The 18,548-nt window shown below is 47.1% G+C and overlaps 1 gene segment (V, D, J or C); it reads left to right on the forward strand.

Moving 5' to 3' along the window:
* The first annotated feature begins 1,031 nt into the window (after positions 1-1,031).
* Positions 1,032-14,276, forward strand: LOC138398817 (immunoglobulin heavy variable 1-2-like). The segment is given in 4 exon segments: positions 1,032-1,133; positions 1,215-1,511; positions 7,956-7,975; positions 14,217-14,276. Coding segments are annotated over 4 exon segments (423 nt in total).
* The last annotated feature ends 4,272 nt before the right edge of the window (positions 14,277-18,548 follow it).

The raw sequence follows: 18,548 nt of genomic DNA on the forward strand, positions 1-18,548 counted from the left end.
TAGTGTGTGTGTGTGAGTGTGTGTGTGCGTTTGTGCCCTGCAGGATCAGTAGTTGTGAGGCCGGCTCTGAGCCAGGCCCATGAGCTGTGGGTTAAAGTGACATTTAACCAGAAGAACTTCAAGGACATACGAGGCTCCTACCAAGCCCCGAGGGTTTCTGCACCACTGTGGGTGTGGCCGGGCCAGGGCCTGTGGAGCTCCAGGGAAGGGGCTCCCCGAGGCTCTCACAGAATCCTTGCTTGGGGCCTCCCTGCAGAGCTCCCTGGGTTTAGAAAGGCCAGTTCACCCTTTCCAGTCAAAAGCACCTGCTGTCAGTGAAGGAGCATGGGACCCGGGGCACAGCCAGGTCACCCTGGGCTGGGACACTGGGAGGAAGATGCTCTAGGAGCCCAGAGGGAACCTCCGATGCTGGAGGCGCTGGGCTGCAGGGGGCGCTCAGGAGCACCCAGCACAGGCTGCCGCCAGCAGCAGGCGCACAGGAGACAGGGAGGGGTTCCTCCTGGGGACTGGCTCTTCCTTTTTTAAAAAACGAAAACAAGAATTTTATATGATGTATTATTCCTCCTCAGCTGTGTTTAAGTAACACAATATTTTAATGAAAGCCACATTTACAAAGGGTCTCTAGCCCTCCTGCATGTGCTAAGAGTAAGCAGCTGGGGGCAAGGGAAGATTTTTATATACAAATGGGCAGAAAATTTCAGGGAACTCACGGATCCAAAGGACAAGACCTTTGGGTATAAAATGGCACAGATGGTCCCAGGGCTCTCTGTGCATTTCCCACGTGGGTTCACAGTGAAGAACATGTGTTTGGCAGCTTGTCCCTCAGTGGGAGGACCTCTGTGCACTGGAGTCAAGGGGGTTGCAGGGACACCTGTCCTCAGCGTCACCCTGTTGCATGGCCCCCGCATCATCTGGGTTCTCTTTCTCACACTGGGGAAGGTCTAGGGCTATGAAACGTCCTGCCTCATGAATATGCAAATGGCCTGAGGTCTGCTGGGGTACATACAGCTATGCCTGCGCCCTGAGAGCGTCACCCCACCACCACGTCCCTGCTCTGGAGAAGCCCCTGGCAGCTCAGCTCCTCACCATGGACTGGACCTGGAGGATCCTCTTCCTGGTGGCCGCAGCGACAGGTGAGGGCTCCCCAGTCCCAGGGTGAGGAGGGGCCCAGACCCAGCCAGGGGGTCTCACCCAGTCCTGTCTCCTCTGCACAGGCGCCCGCTCCCAGGTCCAGCTGGTGCAATCGGGGGCTGAGGTGAGGCCACCTGGGGCCTCCGTGAAGGTGTCTTGCAAGGCTTCCGGATACACCTTCACCAGCTACTACATGGAATGGGTGAGACAGGCCCCTGGACAAGGGCTGGAGTGGATGGGATGGATCAACCCTAGCAATGGAGCAACAAACCACGCACAGAAGTTCCAGGGCAGAGTCACCATGACCAGGGACACGTCCACCAGCACAGCCTTCATGGAGCTGAGCAGTCTGCGACCCGAGGACACGGCCGTGTATTACTGTGCGAGAGACACAGTGTGACAACCCACATCCTGAGGGGTCAGAAACCCTGAGGGAGACGCAGCTGTGCTGGGGATGAGAAAGTGATGAGGGACATTAGGTTGAAATGTTTCCCAACATGGGTTAGTTAGTTGAGGAAAAGGAATATGTGACAGGTGTATGCAGTCTAATTACATTGCAAAGGTTTCATTCAGTTGTCACCGTATCAACAGAGCTTAGAGAATTACGGAAGACTCAAGCTAATAAAGCTAGTACAAGCATTTCCATTAAGTTATTAACGTGAACAAGAGTTTTCACATCAGTTGGGTAAATAAATTGGAGTAAGAATTCTTTTTTTTTTTTTTTTTTAGGCAGAGTCTCGCTTTATTGCTTGGGCTAGAGTGAATGCCCTGGCATCAGCCTAGCTCACAGCAACCTCAAACTCCTGGGCTTAAGCAATCCTACCGCCTCAGCCTCCCGAGTGGCTGAGACTACAGGCATGTGCCAATGTACAGCTAATTTTTTTCTATATATATTTTAGTTAGCCAGATAATTTCTTTCTATTTTTTTTTTTTAGTAGAGACAGGGTCTTGCTCTTGCTCAGGCTGGTCTCGAACTCCTGACCTTGAGCGATCCACCCACCTCGGCCTCCCAGAGTGCTAGGATTACAGGTGTGAGCCACCGCGCCTGGCCTGGAGTAAGAATTCTTAATCACATGGTACATGCCTTTTAACACATAAGAAATGGCCAAAATGTCTTTCTTATTTCTTTTAAATGAAATTTATTTTATGGTGGTTTTAAGTTCACAGTAACATCGAGAGAAGGTCCAGAGAGTTCCCGTTTACTCCCGGCCTGCCCACGTGGGAACTTCCTCGGTGTGGACACACCGTGACAGGTTCATAAATAGGTTTCAATGGACGAACCTACGTTGACACATCATCATTACCCAAAATCCACAGCTTGAATTTGGTTTCGCCATTGGTGCTGTCACTTCTGTGGGTTTTGACAAATTGATGCAGACATGCATCTATTATTCTGGTGCCATAACTTGCCGACTCACTTGTGGAATTCCAAGGAAGGCAAACGATGGTGCCTGGGAAAAGAGGCCACTCTAGGGAGGGTGGAAGCGGACAGTGGGTCAGGAACCGAGCCTGCCCTCGGGAAGGCCCGCAGTGACTGCCTGCCCCATCCTAGCGCGCGCGGAGGAGGGCAGGGCACGGACTCTCTCCCCCAACACAGTGGCATCAGGGCATTGGTGGCAGGAGGGTATTCCGATTAGGAATTACGAGACAGTGAGGGACAACAATTCAGTTGGCTGTTCTCAGGTGTCGAGAACATTCAGGTGTAGGTTTGAGACCTTCCTTTGCTTTTGGCTTTAAGTAATTTACGGAAGTTGGGTAGTGGATCCCTTTCATCTATTAGAGTGTGTTGGAACTTCAATAACTTTCGTGCAAACTTTTATATCATGTCTATGGAAATTTTAGCCTGCTCAATATAAAATAAGATATAAAGGTATTTTCTGGGTTTATCATCCAATATAATAGAATAATCAATGGTATAAACGAGAGAGAAACGTTTGATTAAGATTACAGAAGTATCTGCTGTGCATGGGACGTTATAATCACTTTGGTAAAGTCGCTTTAACTTGAAAGTGCCTTGTTTAAAAGTAGCAAGAAACGTTACTCGGCTGAGGCTCATGTGTTACAAGGAAAAGCTGAGAGTTTGGGAAAATCTGTGTCACTCTTGACACCCAATACCTTGGACCCCTGGTGAGCAGAGTCTCGCTGACAGAGTGGCAAGGCGTCCCCCGGGTACTGACGGGTGTCGGCCTTGTCACCGTCCACGCACCCTGAACACTTCCGGGTAGGGAGGGGATGGGGCACTTCTTCTCTTCAGAGCCTTCTCGCTGATGGGACACGAAGGGACCTACTGCTGTCAATGTGCTTGGTCACTGCTGTGCCATCTTTTGTTCCGCTGTCTCTTCTGCTCACGGCATCCGCGGCTGCTTCCAGGACAGGCCCTGGAGAGGGGGCCGCCCGGCTCTGCGGTCTGCGGGCCACGGGCCTTGCATCCTGCATCATTTTTCTTTGACAGCATTTCAGCATGTCCTGTGGCTGTTTTAAAACAGGCAGAGGGGCGACTTCACATTCTATTTCTGTTGTTAATACAGGTCTGAAATTTCCCATTTAACGTCACTGGTGAAATGCAATAAAATCGGGAAACTTGTTACATCAGACACTTTGTAAACTCCTGAGTTGTGTCAGGAGTTGATTCCTGCCCCGTCCCCCGATCTTCTGCAGTCTGCGTGGTGGCCACTTCTCGTCTGGTCTTGTGTTCCTCTTCAGCCGCAGACCCTGCCTGAGCACACTCCGTTCCGAATCCCTGGGAATCGGCTCCACTATTCCAAGGAAATGCCCATAACTTGACTCACATCATATTCTTCCAGTGTTTTCTGCCACTTGTTTCCATGTGGGCAGATTCTCCGAGCCCTGTTCTGGGCAGAGCTGCACAGCTGAGGTCCTGCCCTTTCGGGGACACAACATCCAGCTTCTCCAAGTGACGTCCTCCCTGGTGTCCTCTGAGGGATGGAATCCCTTCGCAGGGCTGGGCCTGGCCACAGACCTCAGGGAAGGCCTGTGGCGTGTCCAGGACACACTGAGTGTGGAAGAAGAAAAAGGCCTGGGGAAACTCCTGGAGACATTGTGGGGAGGGACCCGGCTGTGTCCGGATCTACATAAGAGAAGGAGGGTTCAGGTATGGGCTGGAAGCAGACGCCATTCAGCCCAGCTGGCCTTTCCCCACGCAACATCCTCTGCAGTCACCTCCTTTTGGATGGAGGGAAGGGCAGGTCAGGCTCTCACGTAACAGCGGTAACGTAACAATCTCTCAGGGGAGACGGGAACCGCAGTACATGGGAGGTTCAGGGAGAGAAAGCAGGAAGGACCCAAACGAGCCAGATCTCAGTCCCTTCCCTGCGTGAGTACGAGGCTTCCCCGTGGGAAGATTTGTCCTCAGTCTCCAGGACAGAATAGATCTGCTAATGGGCTGTGTAAGGTCCCGACGCCCTCCTTAGACAGGCCGGGTGTCTGGGGACGGCGGCGCTGTGGTCTGGAAGAAAACGAGATTGCTGTGTCCTCTCCTTGGCCTGCTGCCAGCTGCACAAGGCATCTCAGAGGTCAGACGTGCACCAGGTGCCATGGCCACTGCTGCACGTGGCTGGCGGGGACCAAGGCTCTGTGCCCTCAGGTGTCGCTTCCAAGGTGCAGCTGCAGGAGTCGGGCTCAGGGCTGGTGAAGCCATCTCAGACACTCTCCCTGACCTGGGTCATCTCTGGACTGTTCATCACACGCTGTGGTTACTGCTGGAGCTGAGTCTGCCAGCCCTGGGACAAGGCATGGGACTGCGTCAGGGACACATGCTACGTAGGGAGCACAAATTACAATGTGTCCCTCCAGAGCTGAGTTGCTACGTCCTGAGCAGTGTTCAAGAACCAGTTGTCCCTGCAGCTGAGCTCTGTGTCCACGAAGGACAGGGCCGGATTCACTGTGGACACACAGTGAGGGGACATCAGTGTGAGCCCAGACACAGACCTCCCTGCAGGGGTGCTCGTGGCCACCAGGGGGCGCCCGGGAACAACCTGAGCACAGAGCAGGACCTGGGCAGGTGCAGGTGGAGGGGAAGGGCTGCTTTCCTGTCGGGTGGATCATGGCTTCCTCTCCATATAACCATCTCCTCTGGGGGACTTCTCTGAGTTCACGACCCTGTCCTTCCCCCTGCAGTCTCAGATACATTTGTGCTAACGACAGAAAATATTCTCACCTGCTCAAAAGGCAGACAGTGGCTTCCAGGCACTTTCTCCTGTCCCCAAATGTACATTGACTATCAACACTTTGGAATAAGTTGTAAATGGATAAAAGACTTTCTCTTGGACAACACAATGCAGCACAGCACGCAGAAGCCGGCAAGCAGGACACAGAGCCCGCGGGACATCAGGGGCAGACGGCTCCTCTCCCAGCTGGAGACCCCAGAGGGGCTCATTTCCCAGCTCAGGAGCAGGTGTGGAGGGAAACTGAGGATTCCTTTCAGACCCTGGGGTTTCCTGTCTCTGCCTCTCTCTCTTCTTCCTCAGGAGTCCAGGGTTTTCTCCTTGTAATGCCCTGGTCTCGTTCATCTGAAATGGGATGACTCAGGACCTGAATTCAGTGCAAATTTAAGCCTTAATTTTTTTATACTTTTCTGTTCTCCATAAACTTTCAGTACAATATTTGGAGTATGCAATCAGCCACCCGCCATTCACACTCTTGTGCCATAAAAGGGTTTTGTGTTTCCTACGCTGTGTTGGTCATTCAGGAGCAAACACTTCTCTGCAGAGATGATTCTGTATGTGCTGGGGGTTGGCTTGGCCCCTGGAAAATTTAAACTGCCATCCCTTTAGCAAGTCCAGCTTCCAGCGATCCAGTACCTATGTCCAGTGTAGTCTTGTCCCAGCCCACATGCCGCCTGGTGGGCTGTGCCTAATAAGCTAATGCTCTGGTCCTGTTTCTCCCTGCAAGTCCTGGTCTCTCCGCAGATTTCAGGTTTGCTGTTGGTCATATAGCTTCTGCTATTTCAAATATTAAATAAAATTTTCTACTCTACAGCTTCCTCAGTCATGCTTTATAGATGACGATGATGTTGCTATTGTTGTGGCTGATGTAAGAAGAAGAGCTTTTTCTCAGCTGTCTACTTCTCCCAGGTGAGGATAAGCTTTATCCTTAATGTCAAGAAATTGGAAACAATCAAACTATTAACCAGTAGTTTAATAAATAAGCATATTTTGCAAATGATGCATCAGGACACTACATCATTGACAGCAATGGCTGTGTCATGCTCACTGCAGCGTGGCCGCATCCACAGTGTGTGCTGTGAGCAAAATAGGCAAAAATCACTTGCTACGTGATTGCACTGTTGCAAATTCTAGAGAGTGAAAACTGAAGTAACATAAACTATGTTAGCACTTGCCTGGGTAAAGGGAGGGAGAGGGAAGGAGAAAGGAGGAGGAATTTTAGAAGGACAAGTGTAAACTTTCAGGCCAGGTGCGGTGGCTCACGCCTGTAATACTCGCACTCTGGGAGGCCGAGTCGGGAGGGTCATTCAAGATCAGGAGTTCGAGACCAGCCTGAGCAAGAGCTAGACACTGTCTCTACTTAAAGAAAGAAAGAAAGAAAGAAAGAAAGAAATTAGCTGGACAACTAAAAAATTGTATATACAAAAACATTAGCTGGGCATGGAGATGCATGCCTGTAGTCCCAGGGATTCGGGAGGGTGAAGCAGGAGGATCGCTTGAGCCCAGGAGTTTGAATTTGCTATGAGCCAGGCTGACGCCACGGCACTCTAGCCCGGGCCACAGAACAAGACTCTGTCTCCAAAAACAATAAATAAATAAGTGTAAATATTGAGGGAAATCAATTTCTTCAATATCACAGACAGGGTGATGGTGGCGTCAATACTTTTAATTTGCACAGTTAAAATATGTTAATGAAACTGTACATCAATTATACATCACTAAATATGAACAATTAAATAGATGATTTGCTAGGGAAGGAGTGATAGACAAATAGGTAAAAATAAGTGAAACATTAAGTACATGAAAATGCTTCTGCTTTGACCCTGTGTGTTCCCAATATTTGGTGCATATTATTTAAGTGAAAACAGGAAGGCATAAATTTGCTTTATATTCTTAGCACAGAGTCAGGGGGCCAGAAAGCACCCTAGGCTTGTCCAGCTCTGGTTTGCAGTGGGTCCAGTGATGGGATTATAGGTCCAGACACTGAGCCTAAATCTTCCTGGATATGTGCTCCTGGACATACCAGACAAGCTCAGTATGCATCTAGGGTTACGTTTATGTCTGTAAATACATGAAACACCGACATTTAAAACACATGGTTTATGTGTGTTTGTAAATTAGATAAGTGAACAGAAGTTAATTATTTAAAACAGTACAGTCACGCAGATTTTCTCAGGGCCTTGCCGTCCCTCAGCTGTCCCACCCAGCGCTTGCTATATAGCAGGGGACATGCAAATAGGGCCCTCCCTCTGCTGATGAAAACCAGCCCAGCCCTCACCCTGCAGCTCTGGGACAGGAGCCCCAGCCCCAGGATTCCCAGGTGTCCCCATTCGGTGATCAGCACTGAACACAGACACTCACCATGGAGTCTGGGCTGCGCTGGGTTTTCCTTGTTGCTCTGTTACAAGGTAATTCATGGAGAACTGGAGATATTGGGTGTGGGAGTGGATGTGAGTGAGAGAAACAGGGGTGTGTGTGGCAGTTTCTGACCAGGCTGTGTCTGTGTTTGCAGGTGTCCAGTGTGAGGTGCAGCTGGTGGAGTCTGGGGGAGGCTTGGTCCAGCCTGGGGGGTCCCTGAGACTCTCCTGTGCAGCCTCTGGATTCAGCCTCAGCGACTATGGGATGAGCTGGGTGCGCCAGGCTCCAGGGAAGGGGCTGGAGTGGGTCTCTTTTATTAGCTGGAATGGTGGTAGCATATATTACACAGACGCCGTGAAGGGCCGATTCACCATCTCCAGAGACAACAGCAAGAATACGCTGTCTCTGCAAATGAACAGTCTGAGAGCCCAGGACACGGCCCTGTACTACTGTGCCAGTGACACAGTGAGGGGACATCAGTGCTAGCCCAGACACAAACCTCCTGTCATGGTGCGCAGGCCGCCAGGGGGTGTACACGACACAGGGAACAGAGTCAGCCCAGGGCAGGTGCAGGGGACAATAATGGTTCATTTCCTGTCAGACTTTGGGGCTTCCTCTCTGGAAATTTCGTCCTGATACCTTTCTTCTTTTGTGACTCTGTGCTCATCACTCTAGTGTCCGAATTAGAAGCGTCTTGTTGCAGTAAATGAACACATTCTCACCTGCACACAAGGCAGAACGTCACTCACGTGGGCAGAAATGACCCTGGTGTTACCACAGGGGTCAGAGTCCTGAGGAAGGAAGCCCAGGGGAACCTGCTGAGCATTTTCCAACCAGACTCAGCGCACAGACCTCAGTGGGACTCCCTGAGTGGGACAGTCTTTGGGATTCAGATTAGGACATGTAGGGACCTGGGACAATGTCACTGTCTCATAAAACCTAACAGTGTCAAGTTGTTCTATTCTCATTTAAAACTGTATTTCTGATGCAGAAATGATTTACTTCTTTTTTTTTCTGGAATTCTTTTTTCTTTCTTCCTAAGTTCTGTTTTCACATCTTCCTTTTCTCCTTCTACCCACAAAAAATTGGAGGCTGTGGTCTTGGTGTCTAAATCTCAGGGCTCAGGCCTTTTACCTGGGGCTCAGGTGTGGCCGAGACTTTGGCTCCTGTGGGACCTGGGAAAGATTGATGGAACTGTGTCACCCACCACTGCTGGGACCCTCCTGCTGTCACCTGGGCCTGGACTCACATTGGAAATGCAAGTGGCCATTAGTAGCTGAGAGAATGAGATTGATTGGTCAAAGTGGGATGTGTCCACTGGGACTCTCACAGAGTCACCTTCAACACCTGTGGCATCAGGGAGACCTTCAGGTGGGAACCTCGGTGTGCTGAGAGCCTGTGGTGGCATCCAGGTCATTGTGAGTGGTGTCTTTGTGGCCCCAGCATGATGACACAGCACCCTGGAGTCGAGGCCCTCCAGTGTGAGGTGTCTGCCCCAGATGGTCCTTTGTCCAAGAGCCTCCTCATCCTCCCCCCTCTGCTCCTCCTGACTGCCCTCTCCTATGTTCTCCTGCTTCCTATGGAGAGCAAAATGATTCCCTGTTTTTACTCTCACACCCATCGTTATCAAGAAGGAACCAGTGTCATGTATTGAACAAGGATTTCTCTATAAACCACATGGGATTCACAAAAGATTTCTTCCACAGTGTGGTGTGTCATCATGGGAGACACTTGTGGAAAATGAGGGGCACCGTCAATCTTACCAAGAGATCTCCATGCTTGAGAACTTTTTCTGTCTATCTGAGACACAGATGCATCCTCATTGCAAGTAGAGAAGGAACTAATATCATGAGAGATTTTGTGGTATTCTATGGGCCTTGCCTTGAGTTGGCTTCAGAGCAAGACAGTGAAGGGTGAGAACGTGACAGTGTGTTTCATGGAGTGTGGAGGAAGGGAGAGGACTGCCAGGGCAAAGGGGAGTGCTCTGCTTTGCAGTTTCTTTTTTTCTTTAGTTGTTTACTGATGGAGAGAAGACCACCGAGGCTTAGGGACCCCATTTCTGAGGCCGTGGGAGGACAGCAGGTGAAGGGATGCTGCCTGAGCAGGAGCCAGAGATAAGGGCAGAAGTTAACTGCCTAGTTGGGGGACATTCCAGCGATCTGGGAGCACAGCAGAGCAGACTCCCACCTTAAAGCCTGAGGGGCCTCATGCCTAAAAAGCCACGGAGCGGCTTCACATGAATACCACACATGGCTATGAAGGAAGATTGCAAAATGTCAGCCCTGGAAAATAGACCCCAGACTCCAACTCTTAAAACACACCAGGTTGAGCTCCTTCCCTCCCCTTTCTCAGTAAAATGCCTCAGTTGATGGGGAGCTAACCTCCCAGTAAGAAGTGCTAATGTCTTTGTTCCTCAATCGAATGGGCCACAGCTGCTGAATTCAGAGATACTATCTGTACATAGCTTAAGGTGTAGTTGTGCTTAATAACCAGCTATGTGTTCCTGCTTCTATAGGTAAGAGTAATTAGCTAAGGCATCTTGTGACTTTTAGGGGAGACTTGAAACTTCTATACATTGTAACCCATGAGCTTTTCACGTGAAATCATTGTAATCTATAGCATGAAAAATAGAACAAAAACAGGTGCTAGATTTCAGTCAGTGCCACAAGGCTCACGGGAATGCTGGTGGCTCCTGACTTCCCTGCACCCTTTCACCTTACTTTTTCTGTCCATGTCTTTGTCTCTCCCATCTTTGCAGCCCACAGTGCCCCGGGACCCGGTCATGTCACAGGCGTCATGAACCCCGATAGTTTACAGTATTCTCATTCTTCAAAATTGCTAGGGAGTGAAAACATACTGTATTTATGTAAAGCGCAGGAAAGCTTCCCGGCTCAGGTGTTGGTGAGTGGATACGATGCTGCAGGAAGCTGTCTGTGCCCCTGTGGGGGACAGAGGGAAGTGTTCACTCAGCATGTAGCCCAGGACCAGGGACGAGGTGACAAAGAAAGCAGGTGTCCTCCTGGGGAGACCAGGACTTGGTCATTCTGTTGGCTATGTCAGCATTTGCTTGGGCAGGGGCACCAGGGTTTGTCCCAGAAAAATGGCATCTGATGAAAAGACCTGAAGTTGAGAGAGTCTGGGGTGGAGTGAGTTATGGGAATCTCCCCGGGGGGTCTCCTATGAGGGCGTGAAAGGCATAAGGACGTGACACAGAGGTGCAATTCTCAATAGAAGTAGCAAACATTTTTCATCAGAATCACTGAATGTTAGATCAGAAGATAATCTAGTCAACATGATGAGGAAATGTTTAAAAAACTGAAAACAAAGAATATTTTTCCCAGATATTTTTTCATTGGAAAACAAGGAAGAAATTTTTTTAAAATCCCAGACAAACAAGAGGTAAAGGAGTTCATTACCAGGAGGCCTGCCTTATACGTGCCAAAAGGAGGGTTTTTAGCTGAAAAAGTCCATTGATTAATAACAAAACTTATGAAAGCACAAAACTTAATGGTATAATTAACATAGAGACATATGAAGAGTACTCTATAATGTTGGTGTGTCAAACAATTTTAATCTCCTATAAGGGTCAAAATACAAATTTATCAATAACAACTCTCTTAAAATTATGTAAACTCTGACATCAGAAACGTAAAATGTTATGGCTGTGTGTAAAAGTGTAAAATTTTTGATATGCAATGACAATTCAGTTGTTATCAATTGAAAATAGACACTTCTAAGTGTAAGGTGTTTTATGTAAGCCTCATGGTAACAACAAAAGTAAATTCTATACTAGGTACACAAAAGAATAATAGAAAGTATTCATAGCATACCACTACAGAAAACTGTCAAACCACAAAGAAGTCAGCAAGAAAAGTAGAAACCAAGGATACATCTACAAAGCGACCAGCAAACAAAACATAGGAGTAGTCACTACATATTGTAATTACTCGGAATATAAATGGATTAAATTATCCAATGAAAAGAAAGAATGACTGAAAGGGTAAGCAAATAAATGAATAAAAAGACTCAACTATTTTTCTGGTACAGGAGACACATCTAACTTTTAAAAACACACATAGACAGAAATTGAGGCTATAGAAAAATAAATTTCATGAAAATGGAAACCAAAATAAAGCAGGGGTAGTTATACGTACACGAAACACAATAGACTTCAACTCAGAAGTAGTAATTAGAGAAAAAGAAGGACCTTGCAGAATTGTAACTTGTGAATTCATAAAAAGGATATCCCTTTTGTAAACAAATACCCCCTATCATCAGGGCACTGAAATATGGAAAGCAATTACGTAAAAAACAGAAGTGATGAAAAGACTGCAATACAATAGAGTAGGAGACTTCATTGTTCCATTTTCAGTAATGGGCACATCACTAAAAGAGAAAATAAAAAAGAAAATATGAGACTTCTTGATTTTATACCAACCTCCCTAACAAATATATGTGAGGCACTCCATCCATCTATAGCACAGCAGGACGACTGAAGTTAACAAATTAATATGTACTGTACATTTTTAAGTAGCTGGAAGAGAGCATTTTGCATATTCCAAACACAAGGAAATGATAAATGCCTTAGGTTATAAATGTGTTAACTGCATGATTTCATCGTTAGACATTGTGTACACATGTAATACAAAAAATCTAAAATTATTAAGCAGAATTAAAAATTTTAAAAGTCATTTCTATTTAGATAGGATGCTATTGTCACATATTAAAAATAAACTAACACAGAGCTTAACAATGGATATTATGTTACCTCCAAATAGTACATTTCCTAGAAATGACACATACTTTCACTTTTATCAAAATAGATTTAATTGTATTTTATAATATGGGTTGGAATAGACAGACTTTCACTCAGAAAAATATAATCTCCACTTTGGAGAACTAATTCATACCGTGAATACAAATATTGTCAAATGAACCAAGTGGAAAGACTAACATTGGGGCAGTGCCCGTGTGTGTGTGTGTGTGTGTGTGAGGTGTGGGAGCCTTTGCAAGTGCACAGACCTCCGTCCATGGCGGATGTGTTGTGTGTGTGTGTGTGTGTGTGTGTCTATGCGTGTTTATACAGCTTCAAATTCTAGGAAATTCTTGAGTATGTAGTCTGGGGGTTGTCATAATATTTGGAAAAGTGTTGCCCTTATAATTCTTCAAATATTGACTTTTGTCTGTTTCTTTTTATTTTCCTTTTGGAATATGAAACATATCCATATTACAATTTTCATAGTGATATTCTGTTTTCTTCACTCCTTTTGTCTTTGCAACTTGGTTTGTGTAATTTCCAATGACACTTTTTTAAGTCCCTGGATTCATTTTTGGGCTGAGCCCACTCTACTGACGAGTGCACCCAAGGCTTCTTCAATTCTCAAGCACATTGTTTGATTATTTCATGTTTTACATTTGATTATTGATGTTTCCATCTGTCAGCAGCAAGCACCTGTCTGATCCTACAGTCCGCCCATATTTTCCCTTAGAGATTTTTGTGTATTAACTCTAGTTGTTTTAAATATTCTGTTGATTTAGATCATTCTAATATGGTGTCATTTCAAAATCACATTCTGATCATTTGTCCATTATGACTTTTGTCTTCCTCTTGGAAATGTCTTCTAATTTTTGTGGGTAGCCAGACACATTGCACTGGACAGTTGGTGGGGCCTCATGACCTATGCTGTATCTATGCATCTTCTCCCTGCAGTTTCTCATACCCTACCTTGACTAGGCCTTTCTAGTGGAGGTTTCTGACCATCTCCTGGGGGCCACATTTGGAATCAGTTTCTGCCGTGGCTACCACAGTTGAAGGCTGTTCCTCCTACGTCCACCAGAGGTTTCAGATTCCTCCAGTGACCCTGGTTTCTGTTTCCTGCTTGGCTGTATGTTTGCACCTTGTGCTGTCCTGCAGAGGTCTGTCTGTGTCAGCTCTGCCACACGCAGTCCCCTGTGATGTCCCCCTGACATTTGTCAATGGATGGACGGGGTGGGCTGAGGTGAGATTGCCCTTTGGCAGAGCTGTATTTCTAGTGGGCTGGGGGCCCTGGGTCTGGCTGCTGACTCCAGGTGTCCCCATCTCCGCCCCTGAGGAGCTGATGGTCCAGCATCTTGATCGTCCCCCTGGGGTACAGTGTCCCTGGTTGTCCCTCATTGTTCTCTCTCCCAGCTGCAGGGTTTCTCCCTCGGTGTTCTTACCTTCCAGGTGTGCTCCCCTTCCCTGCAGATCGAGGCTTTTATTCCCCAGGGAACGGGGAGGTGGCTCTGGACCTAACCTTGGTGGGGACCTCTGTTCCCTCCCAGGCCCTACAGGGTCCATCTGTGCCCCAGGATGCCAGTTTTGTGGAGTTTGCGGCAGATCAATTCTCAGTTCCACAGTGGTGATGGGGGTGGGTCTGGATGCACTTCTGAAGTGTGTGCATCCCTCTCTCCCAGAGAGCAGCTTCACAAGAGGGAGAGTTTGTGACTGTCCCTGTTACAGAGGGCAGAGACAAGAGGAGGGGAATCCCCTTAAACACGTGGCCCCTGAGCGTTTCCCAGCAGGATGCCTTCACCATGCTCACCAGCAGTCCAGTGCACTCTGGCAGCTGCATCCTGCCATAGCCTGCATTGTATATGGCAGCCCCTGCCCCAGAGCAGCGAGCTCCCTGGCTCTGTCACTTTCTGCAAAACTCATTTCTCCCCCTTCGGAGGTTACTTTTAGTCTTATAGCATCAGTTATCTGAAGGATTAAATAATCTTTGTGAAATTGCAACTACTGCAGTTTATCTGTTGTTGTCAAAGTTGTTCTAAGAATAAAATAATAAAATAGGCTTCTCACTTATGTACAACTTCAAGCTGAGTAGCAGGCTTGTTAGTTAGACCCAGAAAATTAAAGTAATGTATGTCAATCAGCATCTTAACAGAGAAAACACTGTAAATGTGTACACTGGAATACTATACCTTGTTAACATCTATGAATGTTTCATACACACCACAGCACCACTGTGTTTGCTGGTCTTTATGCTGAGTTAATAAGAGGACAGACTACACTATTCCATTGTTATGTATTCTAGAAAATAAAAACTAAAGTAGTTTAACAAGATCAGTATCTCCCCAAGGGATGGTGGAAGAAGGTTAGCGGACAGAAGGGAAGACAGAAGAAGAGATGGAAACATTACAGAGAATTGATTTGCTCACTGTCTTCATAATGATTATGGATGTGTCAATATTTGTCAATTGTACATTTTAAATATATGAAGTTCTTCCCATGTCAATCATAACTCATTAAACTTATTTCACATAAATAATAAAAAACTTATCAGTAAGAAGTCTTAGAAAGATAATATGTTACCTGTCCAAGCACCCTGAAAATTCAGCAGCGTCCACCTTGGTGTCTGCCTATGTTGAGGTAAAGACCAGGTGAGGAAAACCACACATGTTCTCATGACAGAGTTCTTGAACCCACACTAGGCATGCTCAGCTGTGCGCAGGAGATGGTTCATGGGTCAGGCGTGTGCAGTGCTGAGGAGCACAGGCTCAGATCCCAGAACTCACTCTCCCCAGACGTGAGCTCCTGACACATTACACAGGCCCTCGATGCCCTGGGGTGACTCTCACATTTGTAACATGGAACAGACATGGACACTTACAGCACATGATCCATGTCCATGTGCCAATAGGAAATATGATGATGGATGCTCAGTATTTATCACATTGAAATCACATAAAAAGAGCTTGTAATGTATAATAAAATATTAAAATTGTCATACACCTTCCCCCAGACATTCACTTGTGATCTGGACCCTGACCTCCCTCAGCTGTCCCACCCAGGGCTTGCTATATAGCAGGGGACATGCAAATAGGGCCCTCCTTCTGCTGATGAAAACCAGCCCAGCCCTCACCCTGCAGCTCTGGGACAGGAGCCCCAGCCCCGGCATTCCCAGGTGTCCCCATTCGGTGATCAGCACTGAACACAGACACTCACCATGGAGTCTGGGCTGCGCTGGGTTTTCCTTGTTGCTCTGTTACAAGGTAATTCATGGAGAACTGGAGATATTGGGTGTGGGAGTGGATGTGAATGAGAGAAACAGGGGTGTGTGTGGCAGTTTCTGACCAGGCTGTGTCTGTGTTTGCAGGTGTCCAGTGTGAGGTGCAGCTGGTGGAGTCTGGGGGAGGCTTGGTCCAGCCTGGGGGGTCCCTGAGACTCTCCTGTGCAGCCTCCGGATTCACCTTCAGCAGCTATGACATGAGCTGGGTCCGCCAGGCTCCAGGGAAGGGGCTGGAGTGGGTCTCAGCCATTAATGGTAATGGTGGTAGCACATACTACGCAGACACCGTGAAGGGCCGATTCACCATCTCCAGAGACAACAGCAAGAACACGCTGTCTCTGCAAATGAACAGTCTGAGAGCCGAGGACACGGCCCTGTACTACTGTGCCAGAGACACAGTGAGGGGACATCAGTGTGAGCCCAGACACAAACCTCCTGCGGGGGCATCGCGGGGCCACCAGGGGGCGACCAAGACACAAGGAGCAGAGTCAGCCCAGGGCAGGTGCAGGTGGAGGGTAAGGGCTGGTTTCCTCTCAGGGTCGTGGCTTCCTCTCTGTGTTCATCTCTGCAGTCTGTGACTTAGACATGTTTGTGGTAATGAGAGAAAATATTGTCACCTGCTCAAAAGGCAGAGGTTGGGTTCCAGTCACTTTCTCCTGTCCCCAAATGTACATTAATTATCAATACTTCTGAGTACGTCTGAAGGACACCACGGGCAGATGGAGTCAGCGTCCTAAGCAAGAGCAGGAAGACCCCGTGGTGCTGAGTGTCTCCGCACCAGGCTCACAACATCGATTATATCTGACAGAATTCAAGGGCAGTGGAACCCCACCAACATTTAGTGTAGATATGGACTCTTAAGGTGTTAGATGCCTACACACACAAGCATGTACGCACAGAACACATGCACACACACACACACACACGCACACACTGAGTGAACACGGGAAGGGCGAGTCTCTCCACTACTGAGGTGTCTGCGGAGCAGGGCAGGCCTCTCAAGACACTCCCAAGTGGCTTCGTAGGGCAGGAAGGGAGACTGGCTCAGGTTTTCACAACAGTTCTCTGGTGGAAAGGGAGGGTCTGGTGGTGTCTGGGCCTCTGACGGCCATGTGGTGAGAAAGCGCCTGTGATTCCTTCCTAGGATTCCCATGAGTGGGGCAAACAGGGAAGATGAAGGAAGGGCCTTCAGATGTCAGCAGACAGATGTCAGCTAGGAGACTCTGACTTCTTATTCCACTCAATAACTAGGAAATATTTTTAAAAATTTTTCTTGAAAAGCAGGCAAAGGTCAGTACGGGTGGAAAACAATGAGGTCAGCAGGAAAAAAGAAGACATTTCATTAGTATGAACAAATCATAGTATTAAGGAGGATGAGTAGGAGGAGGAGTTAGATCAGGTCTTGGTCCATTCATGGGGGGAAGCTTTTCACTGTCCAAGCTCATCAGCTTATCCTGAAGGCCTTGCGTCCCTGTGGGCTTCAAAATACCAGAAGCTTTGCAGGTTCTACAGGGATGCTCAGTTTGACATTCTCTACCACAGCAGCTGTCCAAGTGTCTAGAATTCTGACTGATGCTGTCGTTGTGAAATATGAACCTGAGGGCTTCCTCCCTGGAATTGCACTGCTGTGTTTCCCTTAAAGTCCTTAATAATATATGTTCCAGTACAGTTCAAGACCAGTATTTTCCTGATGTTTCTCCAACACACACTATGCTCTGGTTGAACATGATGAGAGACTGCTAAAAAGATGTAGTAAAAGGCAGCCTGAATCTGTGGTGATAGGAGTGTGTATAATGCAAGAATTGCTTTCAAAATTGTTTACTCTCGCACGCAATAGGGAAAATGCTAGTTGATGTAGTAAAATCTAAATGTTTGTGCAGTCCAGCTACCAAGTCATAGGGTAACAACTGATGTGTCCTTGAGGGACTGGACCACAATGCTGTAAGCAAGTGCTCGTGGTAGAATGGCAAAGGAGTTCAAGAATTGCTTAAAAGTGTGACATTTAAATTTCATAATGCTAATTAGATCAACATTTTTCAGTAAATTTCCAATAAGTGGACGGTGTGTTACCTGACCAGTGGTGATGCCTCACAAGCTTAGACGGCATCACAAACTAGGTTTCGGCTGCTTGTTCTGGGTAATGACCTCCTACAACACTTCTGTATTCCTCATGTTATTTTTTGGCATGGTTCCTGTTTACTTTAGTTGGGTCTCTAGGATTTAGAAGTCTGTCTCAAAGTTCCCTACCTTTTGGTTAATTTTGATAGATTTTCCAGAACTTTTGAGAAACCCTTTTGTTTGTAAAATATCCCAAGTTCATGGACTACTCTAAAAACATACCAATTCAATCCCAGTTTTCTGCTAATTGACAAGCACTAAAAAAGGAAATGACTTCTCCCACATGGGCTGATTTAACCTCCAGTTGAGCACAACTTTGTAATGGAAACTTTTCTTCCGTAATATGAATCACTGCTTAATAACTTCTAGTTTTATTACTGAAATTTCATTGATCAACAAATAATATTTTATCAAGGGTCTCAATGAGCATCTAATCCAAGGAATATACAGAACTTTTCGCTGATGCAGACAAAATAGCTCTGTGCCCACACTTAGCTTTCAGCCACGTGTCCTAGCACACAATGAACCACACGCCACTGTTCACCTCAGCGGGGGCTCCTGACTAGGAAATCAGGTACTTTTGGTTTTAATGCCTCTAGACCATCATATCTGGCTATTTTAGCAAAAAGTAAAGGCAACATGAAATAACTAAACAATAAGGAAAATCATAACCTAATGAAACAAGAAGCCAGGATGTGAGTGGCTCCATCTTTGCCAATTTCAAAAG

Source organism: Eulemur rufifrons, chromosome 2, assembly GCF_041146395.1.
Source record: "Eulemur rufifrons isolate Redbay chromosome 2, OSU_ERuf_1, whole genome shotgun sequence".
In the NCBI taxonomy this organism is placed as follows: domain Eukaryota; kingdom Metazoa; phylum Chordata; class Mammalia; order Primates; family Lemuridae; genus Eulemur; species Eulemur rufifrons.